This window comes from Aethalodelphis obliquidens, unplaced genomic scaffold (assembly GCF_003676395.1).
Source record: "Aethalodelphis obliquidens isolate GAN/ISIS:26980383/991018 unplaced genomic scaffold, ASM367639v1 scaffold44, whole genome shotgun sequence".
NCBI classification, from domain to species: Eukaryota; Metazoa; Chordata; class Mammalia; order Artiodactyla; family Delphinidae; genus Aethalodelphis; species Aethalodelphis obliquidens.
Window position 1 is genome coordinate 14736360 of NW_020837988.1, and position 17303 is coordinate 14753662.

The 17303-nt window shown below is 43.4% G+C and overlaps 1 protein-coding gene across 4 annotated transcripts in view; it reads right to left on the reverse strand.

Annotated features, from left to right (window-relative positions):
* Positions 1-17303, reverse strand: part of MAP3K3 (mitogen-activated protein kinase kinase kinase 3) — a 71117-nt gene that overhangs the window by 52813 nt on the left and 1001 nt on the right. For 2 of the 4 annotated variants that reach the window (XM_027081229.1, XM_027081225.1), the window contains exons 1-2: positions 9003-9388; positions 581-702 (exon numbers count right to left, since the gene is read on the reverse strand). In XM_027081229.1, the coding sequence (XP_026937030.1) occupies positions 581-702; positions 9003-9006 (126 nt within the window). In that variant the 5' untranslated portion in view covers positions 9007-9388. Of the gene's footprint in view, positions 1-580; positions 703-9002; positions 9389-17303 lie in introns of those variants that run through there. The other 2 variants (XM_027081228.1, XM_027081227.1) reach the window with 1 other exon arrangement.

Sequence of the window (17303 nt, forward strand, 5' to 3'; positions counted from 1 at the left end):
TTAAATGTTAACAAAATAGAAGCTGTTTTCCTAAAGAAGCACACAACTCTCAATAAAACAGGCACTCTCAACTACCTGAGTTAATGGGGGGAAACAACTGTAAACAACAATAACAAAATCACTCATTGTTACTTTCAGAATATATATGATGTTTTATTGAATAAATTTCCCTTCCTCACTACATTTTAAATAAACCAATACTAAAATTAATTAATTTTTTCTGAGTATATACTGTAAGATAGCTAAAAAGTTTCTGAATTAGGGATCGTGAATCTGGATAAAATATTTGCCAAATGATCAGTAAAGGAAAAAGTATATGAATACTGTCCCCATAATTAGTGAAGAAATTATTCTAACTCTCCAAAGATGAAACAGTATTTACAAGGTGAGATGCACAAGGCATTGGGACTCCAGATCACAACCCACACCTGGTTAGTACATATCACTTACCATTTAACAGACTTAAGGGAAGGGACCAATAGCATTCAAGCCTGTATCAGAGTATCACTGGCTTCTCACATATTTGCCACCTGAAAACCCCTCCCCAACAAATTTAGTTAACAGCCATGGCCGCACACACCTGCCTATTTGGGTGACCCGTTTCTTTGTTCTTCATGGTCTCATATCCAGGCACCCGGGGACGTCGGCTCATCTGGAGGGCCACCAGATCCTTCATGATTGAGTTCAATGCCTCCTGTTCGTCTGCAAAGAAAGAGAGCACATGGGCTAAGGTACTTTAATACAGACCACAGAAGTCCTTTCACAAATTATATAACTAACACTCAGGGAGTTCTGCCCAGGTGAGAGACCCTGTAACTATAATCTCATGAATTTGTTATCTGTGAAGAGTAGATAACTGAGGTCAGACTACGGCAATTTGAATTTTAATGGATTCTTAACAGCTCTCCAATCAGATTTCTGGCAGCAATATCTACCAGTTCACTGGGGGCAAGGGAGGTGTTCAAACAGACCAATTCTTCCAGTGCCAGAGAAACTCAACCAGGAATAATAGATGAAGAGTTGGAGTGAAGAACAACAAAGCACAGTGTAGTAGGGTACTGAGTGAAAAGATGAATTCATGGAGAGCTGATTATGGGACATAGTCAGTCAGACTTATTCCTAAACTATCATACACAGGAGAGCATATTTAAAAGGTACCAAACAAGGACCTCAGGTCGCTGCTTTGAACAAATGTTGTTTTACAAGCCTAGCCTCTGAATGCCCCCTCCCAACTCTTTACAATTTTATAGGCCTTCTGCTTCCCACAGGGAAGTCAAAAGGCAGTTCTATTGTTTTTCTTCCCTAACTGACCAAGCAATGCATTGTCTCTGCCTTACTGGTATTACTTTTAATCCCCCTTTCTTGACATAGCATAGATCACTACAGTTCTCATGCAATGAAGACAACTGGCCAAAACCCAGAACTTAAACCAGCCCAATTCCATGTTTTGCAAAATCCTCCTAGGCCCTTCAAGAGATCCTTGTCTACTCAAATAGCACTGGGGAGTTGAAAATAAATCTGCTGATCTGCAAAGAAACATGAGGAATGAGCTGTTACACTTGCTTTAGTGACAAATGAGTCACTTAGGGACTTGGGGCACACCTTAAAAGAAGTACAAGACTCCACCCACAGAGTGTGCCTATCTTCTGCACTTTATCACTGTCCCTTGAAAATACTCTAATATCCTGTGGAAAGGAAAGAGCAGCATGGAGTATAGGAAGTAAAGCGGCGTTAGTTGCCTCTCCCCTCTTCCTAAACCAAATCTGCTTGGGTGCCCTACATGCCCTCTGAGGAGATGCAGCAAAGGAAGGAGAAGGGTGCCCCTGAAGAGATTTTTGTCTGCTCAGAAAAGTAAAATTAGGTTTAAGACTTGAAGGAAAAACACCAGTAGAGTAGCTTCCCAACTAATTCCACTTCAAAATATATACAAAAGTATGAGAGTGATATAGTTGTAGTATGAAAAGAATGAGGTAAATGAGATAACGAATGAGGAAGTGGGTGTCTACAGAAAGACATCTGTCAAAATTAAAACACAGGGCTTCCCTGGTGGCGCAGTGGTTGAGAGTCCGCCTGCCGATGCAGGGGACACGGGTTCGTGCCCCGGTCTGGGAGGATCCCACATGCCGCGGAGCGGCTGGGCCTGTGAGCCATGGCCGCTGAGCCTGCGCGTCCGGAGCCTGTGCTCCGCAAGGGGGGAGGCCACAACAGTGAGAGGCCCGCGTACCGCAAAAAAAAAAAAAAAACAATTAAAACACATACATCCCATCAATTATTTTATACTTTCTCACAATTTACCTATAGGCTCCTTAAAGGGAACTTGCTTGGTTTTTGTTTTGTTTTTTAACCTCCCAACCAAGATTTTAAAACTAGAGCATAACATCTAAGCTAGGATGACTAGATTATATATATGTATAACATATATATATAGGCTTATATATTAAATTGGCTTATATATCATTAAATATTATATATGTATAAATTTATTGGGCCAACTGTAACAGTAAATTGGGGTCATTATGATTATGACTAGGTGGGTGTTTTCTGAGGAGCATCCAGTGATAGTCCTAACAGCAGAATGCATATAGTTTTCAGTATCAAGGTAACCAGCCTTAGAATTGAGAACTTCAGTTGTCTCAACTCAGATACTGAAACAAGATGGATGTGAATATACACACACAGACACACGCACATGCTTTCCAAGTCAAATCCATGACAAGTATGACCAAAGAAATTGTTTCTAATTCTGTATAAGATGATGCTATTATAAGAGCTGGTTTATCAGGTTGACAAATTCTGTTTCCAGGAAGCTAACCAATTCCTGGCATTACTTAATGGATAAGAACTTGTTTGGTAGTTCCAGTGGTGCGAACACACAGAGGAATGGTTTGGTTCTATCTCTTGAAATCTGGGGCAACTGACCCAAGTGAAACAAAGTAATAGAATCTGATTTTGTGTCAAAGCTGCATATATTTCTAGAGGCAAACGGGTTCTTTTTTTAAAAAATAAATTTATTTAGTTATTTTTGGCTGTGTTGGGTCTTCGTTGCTGTGCGTGAGCTTTCTCTAGTTGCGGCAAGTGGGGGCTACTCTTCGTTGTGGTGTGCAGGCTTCTCACTGCAGTGGCTTCTCTTGTTGCGCAGCATGGGCTCTAGGTGCACAGGCTCAGGAGTTGTGGCGCACGGGCTTAGCGTGTGGGATCTTCCCAGAACAGGGCTCGAACCCGTGTCCCCTACATTGGCAGGCGGATTCCTAACCACTGCACCACCAGGGAAGCCCTGGTTCTTAAACTGATACTTCAAATTGAGGACATGGATAAAGACAGGAAGCAAATCGAGCGGTTCTTTTAGGCATTTCTTCCTGGATTGGGATTTTAACTGAATTATCTGTGCTATCGTACTCTTTCCTTAAAAAATAAAAACAAACAAACAAACCTTTTAAAAACAAATAGCAGCTTTCTTAGAGTGCAGTAGTCAGTTATATGGACTTTGGAGTCAGAAAGACCTGGCTTTAAGAGGCCTTAAACAAATTACTTATTCTCCCTAAACCTCAATTTCCTCATCTGTAAAATGGAGATAATAAAAGTATCATTACACAGAGCTGCTGTGAAACTTAAGGGAAAAAACAAACAAACAAAAAACCTTACAAATTATTCCTCACGCTACCTAACACTTAGTAATGATGGAAAAAATGCTGGCTATTATTATTAGCAATGGAGAAAAGGTTAATGGAGGCCACCATCTATCCTAATATTTAATTGTATTTCTGAATTTTTATTATTAATCATTAACAATAACCATTTACTGAATACCTATCATGTATTATACATTAGACAGTTTTGAAAGATACTTTAAGGTATTCAAACTCTAGGGGTAAAAAGACAAAACACACAAATACAAGGTTACACAAATAAAGAGACTGAATTAGACAAGAAACAAACCAGAATACATAAACACATGTGTAAAAAAATTTTTTTACAGTGTGAGTAGCAAGAGATTATATAGATGATTTTACAGAATAAAGAGTTTTCCAGAAAAGCAAGTTGTACCAGCTATGCAAGAGAGCTTTACAAATAAACTGAGAGAAGGACATGAAAGCAAGCGAGTGGTGGAGGAAAAGAAAAGGTCAGGGACTGATCCTCAGTGAATAGTAATGCCATCAAGTAGAGTAGGAAGAAGGTGTGCTGGCACAGAAGCCTTTAAGAGGACTGGGAAAAAACAAGGGTGACACCACAGAAGCTCAGACCAAAGAATAGCAGGGGCACGCAGAGGCCAGGCAGGTCCAATAGGGTAGTAGAGGCAGAAACAATTTTACAGGGAATAGAGAAGCTGGAGATTAAAAGAAAATTGGAAGTAGTGGAAATCAACAATTCACTTACGAACTTTACACGTGAACAAGTTGAGGCAGAGGTAATAGTATGCTATAACCTTGAAAAGATTTCCGAAGGATGGGGGTGGTCTGACACACTTAAAAGCTACCAGAAAGAAGCACAGAGGAAGAAGTTAACTCTAGAGATTAGGAGGTCAAGGATCTAGGGGTGAGGAATATTCATAGAAAAAGAAAAGAAGGAATCTATGAAACAAGGTTTACAGTTCAGGCTTAAAAAGTGGAAGCTCTTCAGCAGTCTCAAGCAGACAGCTATCCATAATTATCCAGCGGCGTGTACTTTTCCTTCTCCCCATACCCTGACCTAAGGCATGGGGGCTGCCAGGCAACACACTTCTCTCTCATTAGTCCCAGCAGGAAGTCACTCTTCCAGACTGAGCTATTACTTCTATCTAAAAGCAGGGTCCTAAGGCACTCCCATTTACAAATTCCCTTGGCTTAAAACCCAGAAAAGTTTCCAGAAGCAACATGTCCTTCGATAAACATGCATGATGTCCTGCATGATGCCAGACACTCACTCTTTTCCATATATACAACCCCCAAATTTAATCTTTGTTTTCATTTAACAAACTACTTCTTCACCTTGCTCTACCCAACTCTGCCAGATCATCTGATCACACTGCTCACTCAGGAGATCCTGTGCTTCAGAGTGTCTGTGAGTCAGATTTTACTATCTTACTGTTCATGACATGTTACATACTCACACTGCCTCCACCCTCTCCATACCTGGGCAAACATCATTTCATAGTAAGTATAAGCAAAAAGGTCTGATCCTCAATTCACAAGAAACATTTTTCCTTTTTCCTTCAAGGCCCTGGTTGAATCTTCGCTAAATCTCAAAGTCAAATTCTGGTGTTTATTTTTCTGTGTCTGGGATATAACTGCCCTTCAATATTAACTGATGACTTAAAATTAAAAAATACATATTACAAAGTAAGCTATTGCTTCCTCGTAAAAATCAATATATCACCATCATATTTTATTTTAATGGTTAATGAAATTGACCTTACAGGTCTGAGGACTATAGGATAATGTATGTCAATCCCAAAACTACAGAACTGATCTCTCCCTCCTATGTACCTTTACAGTTTTGATGAAGTACCTATAACACCTCATTGCACTGATTTGTTTTCATGTTTTTGGTTCACCTCACCTAACTGTAACTTCTTAAACACAGGATACATGTATGTACAGGGCCTAACACTATATCTGACACATAAGAGATGCTCAATAAATGGGCAAAGAAAAAATGGATAGCTTACATAGTCAGAACCAAGAAAACTGCTTCTTCCTCTATGTATTCCCCTAAGTAATGCTAAGTTGGACTGATACTTTTTACAAATGCCTAAAATTCAGTTTTAAAAACCAATCATCATTTTGTAAAGTATCAGAAATCTAGTCATGACACAGCCATGTTGATTCATTAAACTGTGATCCCAATTTCAATCAAAACAGTTGCTAACTATTTAGAGTATACACAGGTGGTCAGATTCTAGCTTGGTCTAATTGGGAGCTCCCAACAGACTTGAAACCCTAGAGACACAAGGCATCTGTAAATCACAACGATTCTGACTTCAAACCAAGTTATCAAACCAGAACCACAACATCTTAAATCCTATACTCAGTTCATGATCGTTTCCAGTAACATTTCCAAGTTGTTGCATAGTTTTCAGTAATACTTCCCACTAAATTTTAGATTGCATTTGTAGAGTCCAAATAAACACTAGTAAATTAATCTTAGGTGTTATTAACAGCATGTGCCACTATAATTACTAAAACTAGGAGAGAATTTTGGTGTGACCAAGAAAAAATGACCAGTCAAGCCCAAATTTTTCTTCATAACCACATAGTATCAAAGCCAAAAAAAAAAAAAAAAAGACTATTTCCTATTATTTACAGGGATAAGTGTAATTTCCACTAGAAATTTACTGGGGCTAACAGCCAATACAAAATCTGACCTCTTTTCATTACCAACCCAAGTTGTCAAACAAGCTTGAGTCTGGGGCTTAGAACAGCTCAGGAAAATATGACTATTAACCAAGGAACCTGAAGGGCAGGAACTCAAATTAGTTTTAGTCCTTTCCTCACTGGGCTGGAGTTTAACAAGTATAATAAAAATATTAATAAGTCTATGCTTCTCTCTTATTACCCCTTGAATTTATTTAGGACTGCATGCAGCAACTAAAGCATACTAACCTGGGAATTTGATTTTTCATCATTTATGTCACCAAAATGGAAACTAGTATTTAAGAGAGACTCTGTGTGTGTGTTTGTACATACATGCTTGCTGAGCCCTATACAAAGCAAACTAAAGGCCAGGTTCTAAGAGAATTCGTTATCAGCTCTAATTGCACGTCAAGGTCATCTACTAAAAGGAAACCGAGAATGGTATGAGGGGAGAGTGCTGAAGATAGCCAGGCAGTGGTTCTTAAATCAGCTTGCCTAATATACTGCAACCACCAGGCAAGTTAATTCTCCCCTCACTGTCTCACTTTCTTCATGTAAAACCTGACATGGGGACAAATGAGAAGACACTGAATTTTTGGTCCTTTTTCGTTTGGGGCTCTGGACCCTACCTATATAGTTCCTTTCCTCCTCATTATTGTCTCTCCATATACTCACACACTTAAACTTTTTGAAATTTTTTTTTTTTTTTTTTTTTGCGGTACACGGGCCTCTCACTGTTGTGGCCTCTCCCGTTGCAGAGCACAGGCTCCGGACGCACAGGCTCAGCGGCCATGGCTCACGGGCCCAGCCGCTCCGCGGCATGTGGGATCCTCCCGGACCGGGGCACGAACCCGCATCCCCTGCATCGGCAGGCGGACTCTCAACCACTGCACCACCAGGGAAGCCCCTGAAAATATCTTGAAATGTGAAAACAGGCTGACATCTATTTTATTTCTAGGGATGCAATGTAGTCAACGCATCTGGACACTCTAACTGATTTAGCAGTTGAGAAAGTGGGGAGTAGGTCTGCACACCCTCAAGTATTTCACACTACCCTTTGGGACTTAAGACTGTCCCCGCAGGACAAAAAGGAAAGACTTACAAAGATTATAGCAAGTGTAGGCTCACAAATCAATTCAAAGATTTAGTTCAATCATCAAATTCCAGAACACAAAATAAATGTGTGAAACCTGGGGAGGACAAGAAGAATTACGTTCCCCATTTATAGTAAATGTTCAGTGAGTATTTGGTGAATTATGTATTTAAATACCAGGCCTCACTGGGTTCCTTTTCTGCTTACTGTCACAGACTTTTCCCAGAAAAGCAAGCACTTCTGAAGTAAAGCATGGGAAGGAAACAGTAAGCCCAACAAATGAACAAACCCATCTCTTACTGTATGAGGGGCAGTATGGAACAGAACAAGGTAATTCATTCAAAGCCAGAGTGTAAAGATGGGCCGCAAAAGAATATCTGCCCCATGTGACACAGCAAACATTTAACCCCCTACAGAAACGACTTGACCTTGCTATAGGGCAAATCAAATATTAACGTTCCCTCTTCACAGATGCAATCAATGGCCGTGCAAATGATCTTTTTACTGACTTTTACCCCTTGATTATTTATGACAATACCAAATACTTTACAAAACTTGCCATTGCAAACAACAGTATCAAAATAACTGATCCAACAAGAGAAGCAAAGTACATCTAAAATGTTATTTGCTACTTAATCTAGTCCAATAGTCATTTGGTAAATTACCAAAAAGGACATGAAATATAATTCAGTTCAAATGCTGCGTGTGGAAGACATTAAAAGCTTTTCTTAGATTACATCTTCACAACAGAAGTTACAAATATCGATTAAAAAGGAAATGATTTCATAGAGATTCTTTTGTGTAGTGAATGTTTCTCTCTTTCAAAAGTTACATAATTTCAGGGATACAGTTAAATTAAAATAATGGATGTAAAACACTACTAGATTTTTCGAAAGGTAGGATGTGTATTATAAGTGGCAGCCCGCGACCAATTCCTAACCTCCAGCAATCTGCGCGCAGCTCGCATTTCTCAACCGCGCGGTTGATAACAGTGATTGCCGTTTTAATCACCTCCCAACCTATCTCCCTGCACGCCCTCCCCCCTGCGCTGGGGCGCGCACAGGGCTCGAGAGCAAGCCCCGGGAACTCTCACAGGCCAGCCTGTGTGAGCAAAGGGAAGGAAATGACACAGGCAGGAAAAAAAAGCAAATCAAGGAAAAGACACAACAGCAGCTGGGCCTGCACCAGCCTCCAGCCCGGGCCCCACACTGCGCTCGCGCTCCCCCGCCCTCGGGCTCGCGGTCCGGCTCGCTCGGCCCGGAGCGGGCTGCCCCGCCGAGCATGGGCCCTCGACCCGCCGCCGCTTCTTTGGGATGCGCCGGCCGCGCGGCCCAGAAGGAGGCTGCCGAGTGGGCTCCGTCGGCCGGGGCCGCCCCGGCGGGCCGAGAAGCCAGAACCCCCGCCCGGGCCGCGGAGCCGCTAAGCCGCGAGCAGGGCGGGCGGGCGCCGGCGGTCCGCAGCCCCGGCCCGGCTGGCTGTCCATGCCTGTCAGGCGGCGGCCCAGGGTCCTCCTCCCCTCAGTCCGGGGCGGGGCAACGCGAAGCAGCGCGGGCACAGGCCGGGGCGGTGGCGACACTCACCCATGGTGGCGATGGCGGCGGCGGCGTCTTGGGCCCGAGTGTCACCTCCGCAGCCGGGGCTGCATGCCGGGGGCCCGGGCGGCGGGGACGGCAGCGGGCCTGGCTCCGCGCAGGGGGCGCGGGCTGCGCTCAGGGCCCCCGCCGCCTCCCCAGGCTCCGGCTCCGGCTCCGCCCGCAGCCGGGCGCTGTGGCATGGGCAGGGTGGCCCGCTACATCCCCGGCGCTCCTCGGCTCGGCCCAGCCCGGCCTCGGCGGCGCCGCTCGGCCCGCCCGACCGCCAGTCCCTCAGTCCCGCAGTCGCTCGGTCCGGCCGCCGTTCTCCACCTCAGGAACGCTCCGAAAAACAAACCGCTGGTCGCGCAGCTCGCCCCCTTGTCTGTCACTCACCCCAGCACCCGCCAATCCTAGGCAGTCACTGGACCTTGGTACCACCCCCCACTCACTTCACCAGCCAATACCAAGGAGGAAGTCGCTGCCCCCGCCACCCCTCCTCCCCCCGCCCCGGCTCTCTCTCCAACATCCTAACTCTCAGCCGCCAGCTAATCATCAGCACCACTTGATGAACCAATCCCGCCTACTCTCTCAGGATGCCAATAGGCGAAGCCAAGGCAGTTTCCGAGGGCTGTCTACCGCCTGCCAATCATTGAAACAGCTCCCGGTTCACTCCGCTGCTAGCCAATCACATAGAGGTCTCTGAGCACCCTCCTCTGCGCATCCCTCGCAGGCTTGCCCTCCCTCTCTCCCTGGGAGGTGTGGGTCGCTCCAATCACAGCTCGCGCTTGAGGCTCCGCCCACATTCCCACCTCCCGTCAGTCACCCAAGGCTCGGCGGGCGCGCGGGCTGGCGCGGTTCCCCGCCGGCTACTTTGGGGCTGGAGTTTGGGAAGGCGGCTGGAGGGGCCCCTTGGCCTCCCGCCTCTCGGCTCTCGGCGGTCTCTGATGCTGAGGTCCTGCCCCTCCCTGTGCCCACACCGGGCGCGTAATAAGCGGGGAGGGTTCTGGCTCTGAGCGCTTCCCGGCATGTGGCCACCTCTGCCGCCGGATCCCCAGGCAAGTCCTCCGGTCCAGACGCTGCGCTTGCCGGGAGGCAGAAGCGGCTTACCACTGCCCGCCTTTTCCTGGGTCTCACACCTCCAGGGCCACACTCTCCAAGGGGCTGGGGTAGTGCCGGAAAGTGGGTCCTAGGAATCTGCTGGCCAGGGCCGAAACCATTAAGTGCAAAGCCAGAGAGGTTCCTTCGGGAAGAAAACTTTTTTTTTTTTTTCCTGGTCATAAAAGCAATACAAGCTCTTTGTATTAAAATTGAAAAAAATAAAAATAAAACTTCCACCCCAGAGATAATTTTATCTTTCCTACCTAAATATACAATGTTTGATAAAAACGGCTTCACATTGTTTTGTAGTGTGCTTACATTTTATCGTAAGTGTTTTCCGGGGCCACTGAATATTGTTCCAAAACAATTGTACTGGCTGCATGATATTTCAAAATAGAGATGACCATAATTAATTTTCCCAACCCCCATTGTTCAACATGTTATACACCCAGATCTTCAGATTCCAAGTCCTCCACAATCCCGGTTCCCTTCCTCTGGCTTCTGTTCTACTGTAATATAAATCAGACGCCAGAATCATCTTCCTCTTGTTTTCAACTGTCAACTAAGAACCTTTAGTGGTGGCTTTGCCTGGGTATCAAATCTCTTAAGAATTACCTTAGATTTCTCTCTTCTCTCTTTCTTTACACCCACCCCTCCCCGCCACCACCACGATTCAATCAGGCCCCTTGTCTGTTATTTTTTTCCTCCAACAAGCTTTTAAGTCTGTCATTTTCCCACTTGAGTAGATCCCTACCCAGTTTATTGCAGTTCCTTAACTATAATAACTTCTCTTTTCCGGGAAGGGGAGGTAAAGCAGAGAGAACTAATATTTATCAGTCATTTTCTATGTGCCAGGCACATCCTCTCAATCTTTTCAGTAACTTTGAGGTAAGTAGTAGTACTGGTGTTTGAATGATGAAGGTGAAGCTCAGAGAAGGTAAGTATCATGTCCAAGTGGTAAAGCCAGGATCCACATCAGGGCTTTCTGACACCCAAAGGCCATGCTCTTGCACATTTCTCAACTGTTTTTTTCATTATCACCCCCCCAAGGAGAAAATTTTTAATTACTTAAATTTAAATTCTCCCTAATGTGAGAAATTAAATATTAAGGGATAAGATTTTGTCAGGTAGGGCTGAGCTTTGAAGCCCATATACCATCGTATTATCGAAGATTTTTTTCACCTCGGAAGAATCATTTTTCGTCCTGTTGGGGATATCACCCTGTTAAGAATGTGTGTAATAGGCCAGTGCTGGAGGTCACAATCTGCCAATCTGAGGCTCAGATCTGACCCTTAATTTTACTGAGCTGTGAAATAAATATTTAAAAAAAAAGACATTTATGCCAGTGGAAATGTAGGACCCACTCCTAGATTTAGGAATACTTGCCTGTATTCAAAGGTCCATTCAGCAGCTTCTCCTGGAATGTCTAAAACACAACTCCAATTTAATGTGTTTTACACTGAACTCTTGATTCTTTCCCCCTCCCCCCACAAACCTTGCTCCTCTGTTTTCCCAATTGTTAAAATACAAACCTAGGAGGCGTCTTCCTTGATTTCACTTTCCTTAACATCCCTATATCCAGTCATCCAGCAAGTCTTTTCAGCTCTCCTTTCAAAATGTATCTGAATCCAACTACTCACCACTTCCACCCTAGTGCAAGCCACCACCATCTCTACTGTATAACTGCCCTAGCCTCCTAACTGGTTTCCCTGTTTCCTCTGTGGCCACCCAGCAAATGATTCTCCACACAGCAGCCAGAGTGATCCTTGTAAAATGTAATTCAGATCATGTCACTCCCCTGCTCTCAACCCTCCAATGGCTTCCCACCACACTTAGAATAGAATCTTCCAGGCCCACCAGGAGCCGGCTCCAGCCATCCTCTCCTACCACAACTCTCCTGCTCCCTCAATCGCTCCAGCCACACTGGCATTCTCACCATACTTTGAACCTACCAAGCTCAGGACCTTTGCACTTGCCATTTGTTCTGCCTAGAATGCTCTTCCCTAAGATGTTCCCACAGCTAATTCTTGCATTGCATTCAGGTCTCTGCTTAGATATCAACTATTAAGAGCGCCTAAACACACGATCCAAAATAGCCCCTCTCCCCTCCATCATTCTGTATTTCTATATTCTGCCTTATTTTTCTTCATAGTGCCTGAAATTATATACTTATTGTCTTTCTTCCAACTACAATGAACATAAGCCGTGTAGGAAGAGGGATTTTGTCCTGTTCACTGCGCTATCACCGGCACTTTGAACAGTGCCTCGTACATAGTAGCACATGCAATACAACTACATTAAGTCTTTAGCTGAAAAGAGCCTTCTGATTTTTCTTCTACTTTACTATCAACTGCTTTCTTTGAGGGCTTCATTTCTGTTGCCTGCTGCTTAACCAGCCATCTCAAACATTCCCATGCTGCATTTACCATACTGGGCTTTCTTCTGAACTTCAGAGGCATCACCCATTGAGTACCCCACAGGCACCTCAAATTCTACAGGTCCAAATTGAACTGATCATTTTCCCCCATAGTTCTCTATATCCTCTCTCCATCTTCAGTTCCCCAAGCTGGATGCTTCTGAGTTATCTAACTTGGAGAGCTCTTTCTCTCCATTTCCCTTCCCCCACAGCTAATCTCGACCATGTCTCCAATCTGTCCACTCCTCTCCCAGCCCCAGCTCCACCATCCTAGTTCAAACCCCCAAAATCTCTCACTTGAATTACTTAGTTTAACAGCCTCTCAAGATCACTCCCATCACAGGGTGATCCTTTAAAATGGATACCTGATCCCGTCATGCTCTGCTTAAAAACTTTAAGGCTTCCCTGGTGGCGCAGTGGTTGACAGTCCGCCTGCTGATGCAGGGGACACGGGTTTGTGCCCCGGTCTGGGAGGATCCCACATGCCGCGGAGCGGCTGGGCCCGTGAGCCATGGCCGCTGAGCCTGCGTGTCCGGAGCCTGTGCTCCGCAAGGGGAGAGGCCACAGCGGTGAGAGGCCCGTGTACTGGGGAAAAAAAAAAAAAAAAAAAAAGATGGTCTAGCATCTCTCACAGCACATTCAAAAAAACAAATATTTGGGACTACCCTGGTGGCAAAGTGGTTAAGACTCCGTGCTCCCAATGCAAGGGGCCCGGGTTTGATCCCTGGTCACGGAACTAGATCCCACATGCATGCCACAACTAAGAGTTCACGTGCCTCAACTAAAGGAGCTGGCGAGCCACAACTAAGGAGCCCACCTGCCGCAACTAGACCCGGTGCAACCAAATAAATAAATATTTTAAAAAACTCAGAATTCACAAGATATAAATTAATTAGGCTTCACTCTACTGGCTCTTAAAAATAGTCAAAGTGTTCAACATATAATTCTTAAAAAAAACAATTATTTGTTGAATAAATAAGTGAACTTCAAATGGGTATGTTAGTAATTGAATGTAATTTCCACAGGTGTGCCCTTTTAGCTATGTATTTTATCTACTCTATGTTGTCTCTCTCCTCACTCTTCATTTTCCCCATGTGAAGGCTCCCAACTGGGCCAGGCCTTCTCAAGTCTATTCCCCTAGTTTTACACTGAGTAGATGTTCCTGGTTAAGCACGTGAGCCACTCCTGACCCCAAGACTCATTAGGCAGCCAATCACACACCAGCTGCACATTTTCCTTTTTTCTTCCAAGAGCACAGGACACATGACAGGGAACAATAAATACAAACGAATAAATTTCCTTAAGGGATAGCTCAATGAATTTGGTGTAAAAACAAAAACAAACCAAAAAACCTATCACCTAATTTGATGAAAATTCTTTTAATTCAGAGGTAAAGTCGAATATATTCAGATTACCAGTTCAACCAGTTAGTTTATCTGCATTGTTAAGAAGTGATGTACACAGAAGATTTTTACATCTCCTTTACATTTTTATATATGGACATCTACTTCTAAAGAAAAATTGCTTTTCGTTTTGAAATTCCACTTCTATAAATTTATCCTAAAGAATATTTTGCAAGAGACCAAAGTAAAGAATGTTCATCGTAGCATCTTCTGTAAGATAGACAACCCAAATGTCCATTGATAGAGACTAGTTAAATAAATTATGGCACATTAATTAATACAATAAAATACTACGTAGCTACTAAAAAGAATGAAGCAGACGTCTCCATTCTAATACCAAAAGGAATCCAGGATATATCTGGGGGGAGGGGGCGCAGGAGACAGGTTATAAAGCAGATATATATAGGGTGATCACATTTCAGTTTTTAAAATAGTTCTTTCACACTTAGTGGGAAAAAAGGCCAACATACACTGAACACTTCCTATTGCCAGGCACTGTTTTAAGTGCTTAGCATATATTAACTTATTTAATTCTCAAAACAGCCTTATGATATAGATGCTATCATCCCCATTTTATAGATGAAGAAATAAGTACAAAGAGGTTAAGTTCTTCCCCAAGGTTGCTAGCAACTGACAAGAGTCAGAATTTGTGCCCCAGAAGATTGACACCAATGAGAAGAGCAGACTGTTAATGGTGGTTGTTATTTTAGGAGGTTAGGATTAGATGGGACTTTAATTTTTTTGCTGTATATTTCTATAAGGTTTGACTTTTTAAAAAACAATAAAGGTTACCTTTTTGGCAAAACCAAAGAAAGATAAAAAGAGGAAAAAGTAAAAACTTCTATCCCATTCACTGTCTGGGGATAGAATAAAGAGAGAAAGTGATTTCAGTCAAGACGAGTGTAGTATCTATCATGATACTCTCTTTTGTGAGATCTACTGGCTCACTTATTTTCTCTTCATAGAATGTCTTCAGAGGAGTCCTCAGGGATTCAAAAGTTGAGGACTCTTAGAGTGTGAAGCTTTATTGACAGCTGTGCTATATATTTCCGAGAGAAAAAAAAAAGTAACTCAACCACACGACTGAATTTCTAGAGTTGGCTAGAGGCAGAGTCTTCACTGTTCCTGTCTGATTCAGCGGGGGCCCCTGGCAGAGTTGGGGCAGCTACATACCACACGAGCGCTTCTCGTAAGAGTCAAGGCTATGGACAGAGCCTGTCACTGATACTTCCATCCCACTGAAAGGAAACTTGAAAATGAGCCCGAGCCAGCTCAAGGCTCTAAATGATTTTGTGTTGCTAAGACAATGACCAAAGATAAGGCAAAGGCAAGGCAGGACCAGACGCTATTCTTCTGACTTTAAGGTACACCTGAATCCCACCCTCTCACATGCTGTCTCCCTAACAGGACAATAATGTGACTAGTTTTCTTTTTAAAAAAATGCTTCCCTGATAAAGTAAGATACGATTATTGAAAATAAAACTCAATTATAACATCACCACCCAGAGATAACCAGTTTTGATATTTTGGTATACTTCCTTCTAGTCTTTTTTTAAAAGTTCATATATAAAGTATGATATATATTTTAAAATTTGGACCATACTATACATATAGTTTTGCATCTTTGTTTTTCACTTAACATTATATTGTAAACATTTTCTCTGACATAAAATATTCTTTGAAAAATAATTTCTAGTGGCAGAATAACTCATACCCTCTTTACTTAACTATTCAGTTAAATAGTTAACTATTTAACCTGTAGAGCTAAGGGTCTCTTTACCAGATCTAGAGGCAGAGCAGGTCCAAGTAAGCTTTCATTTCTGCCTTTCCCATACTAATTGCAGGAAAGACTGCAGGGCACCGCCAGGGGTCAGTGCAGAGCTGTTTAGTATGTCTTTATGCAAGAAAACTGGTTACACAAGAATTCACATTAACAAATCCTATCTATTAGATTAGAGGACTATTCACATGAGTAACCAAGTTCCCTTCTAGAGCAGGCTTCCTTAGTATGGATTTCTCAGATCAGCATGACCACATTCTTCCAAATTAATTTATATTCAACATTTATAATAGACCTTGGTTTATTTCATACAGATGTAGTTCTCACCTGCTTGGTATGAGATCATCTGTGCATAAAATACTTGGCCTGACTATTTTGTAGGTTTGTTTTGAAAATCAAATGAATAAAATATGAAAGTATCTTATAAGTTAGGAAGTGGCATTTAAACTTTACATTGCCCTATTTTAATGATGTGCTATTCAGATATTTAGATGAGTTATCTCCTATAAAAACTAAAGAATGCCAGGTAGTACCAAAATTATGAAATGAGGTATAACAGCATATGCTTTGGCACGATAACAGGTTATTTCATTGGTTTTCCTCCCTCTAGCCTTCACTCTCCAGCTGTTGAAGTCATCATGGAATTAGTAATCTGTTTTTCCTAGAAGGTGAAGTTATCATTTAGCCAATCTGGTTTTAGTTCTTTTCCATCCTCATTTACCTACGAGTCCTTCAGGAAAATTACTCTGAGCTCAGAACTGGCTTAAACAACTTACAAGAAGGTGGATAACAGGGATCAAAAAGCCGCTCCGGGACCGACACGCCTGACGGGCTCCAGCACAGGTGGTTGGCACTCCTTGTCTCTCTAAACCCAGAAGTGGCTCAGGAACAAAAGGCACCAAGGCCCCTATTTCCCACCTGGCCAGGCTTCTGACTCAGCCTTCTTTCTGTTCTTATCTCCTTTCCAGTTCCCAGTGCCCCATCATCTGGCATCAGGGATGGAAAGGAGCCAGGGCTGGGCATTCTGGGGATCAAGCAGCTTTCAAAACCAGCTTGGTACAGCCCTTCCTGAGCGCAGCCCACTGACAGGTCCACTCTGAGCAATCTCAGAACACAGAGGGACCCAGGCAAAGCAGGGCCTGGAGTCCCTTATCACTGGCACTTGATCTCCTTCGGGGCCACAGCCTTAAGCTCTCTGACAGAGGAAGGGTACAGAGGCCACACAAAGAGAACAAGGATGCGTGCACAGCACCTCACATTGCCCTGGGACAGCTCCGGTAGAGAGCAATCCTGTGTCTTCCCCATGAGGTCCTACGTCTTAGAGTGGATCTAACACAGGGCATCAATTGAACAGCCTGTAAGTGCAGTTCCTGGTACACAGTAGGTGTTTGATCAATATTAGTTATGTGAAAGAATGACAGGTTTAAGCCATTAGATGAGCACTAGAGCACAAAGTACCTGGAGGGAGCTACATTTCTATGGTCAATCAAAAAAATAAAGTCTTGGGATTGGAGTAGTGGAACTAAGCCTACAGACTTGAAAGGAAGTCAAGAGGGTCCCAGCAACTGGACACAAACCCAGGAACACTCAAGAGTCATACAACAGCAGTA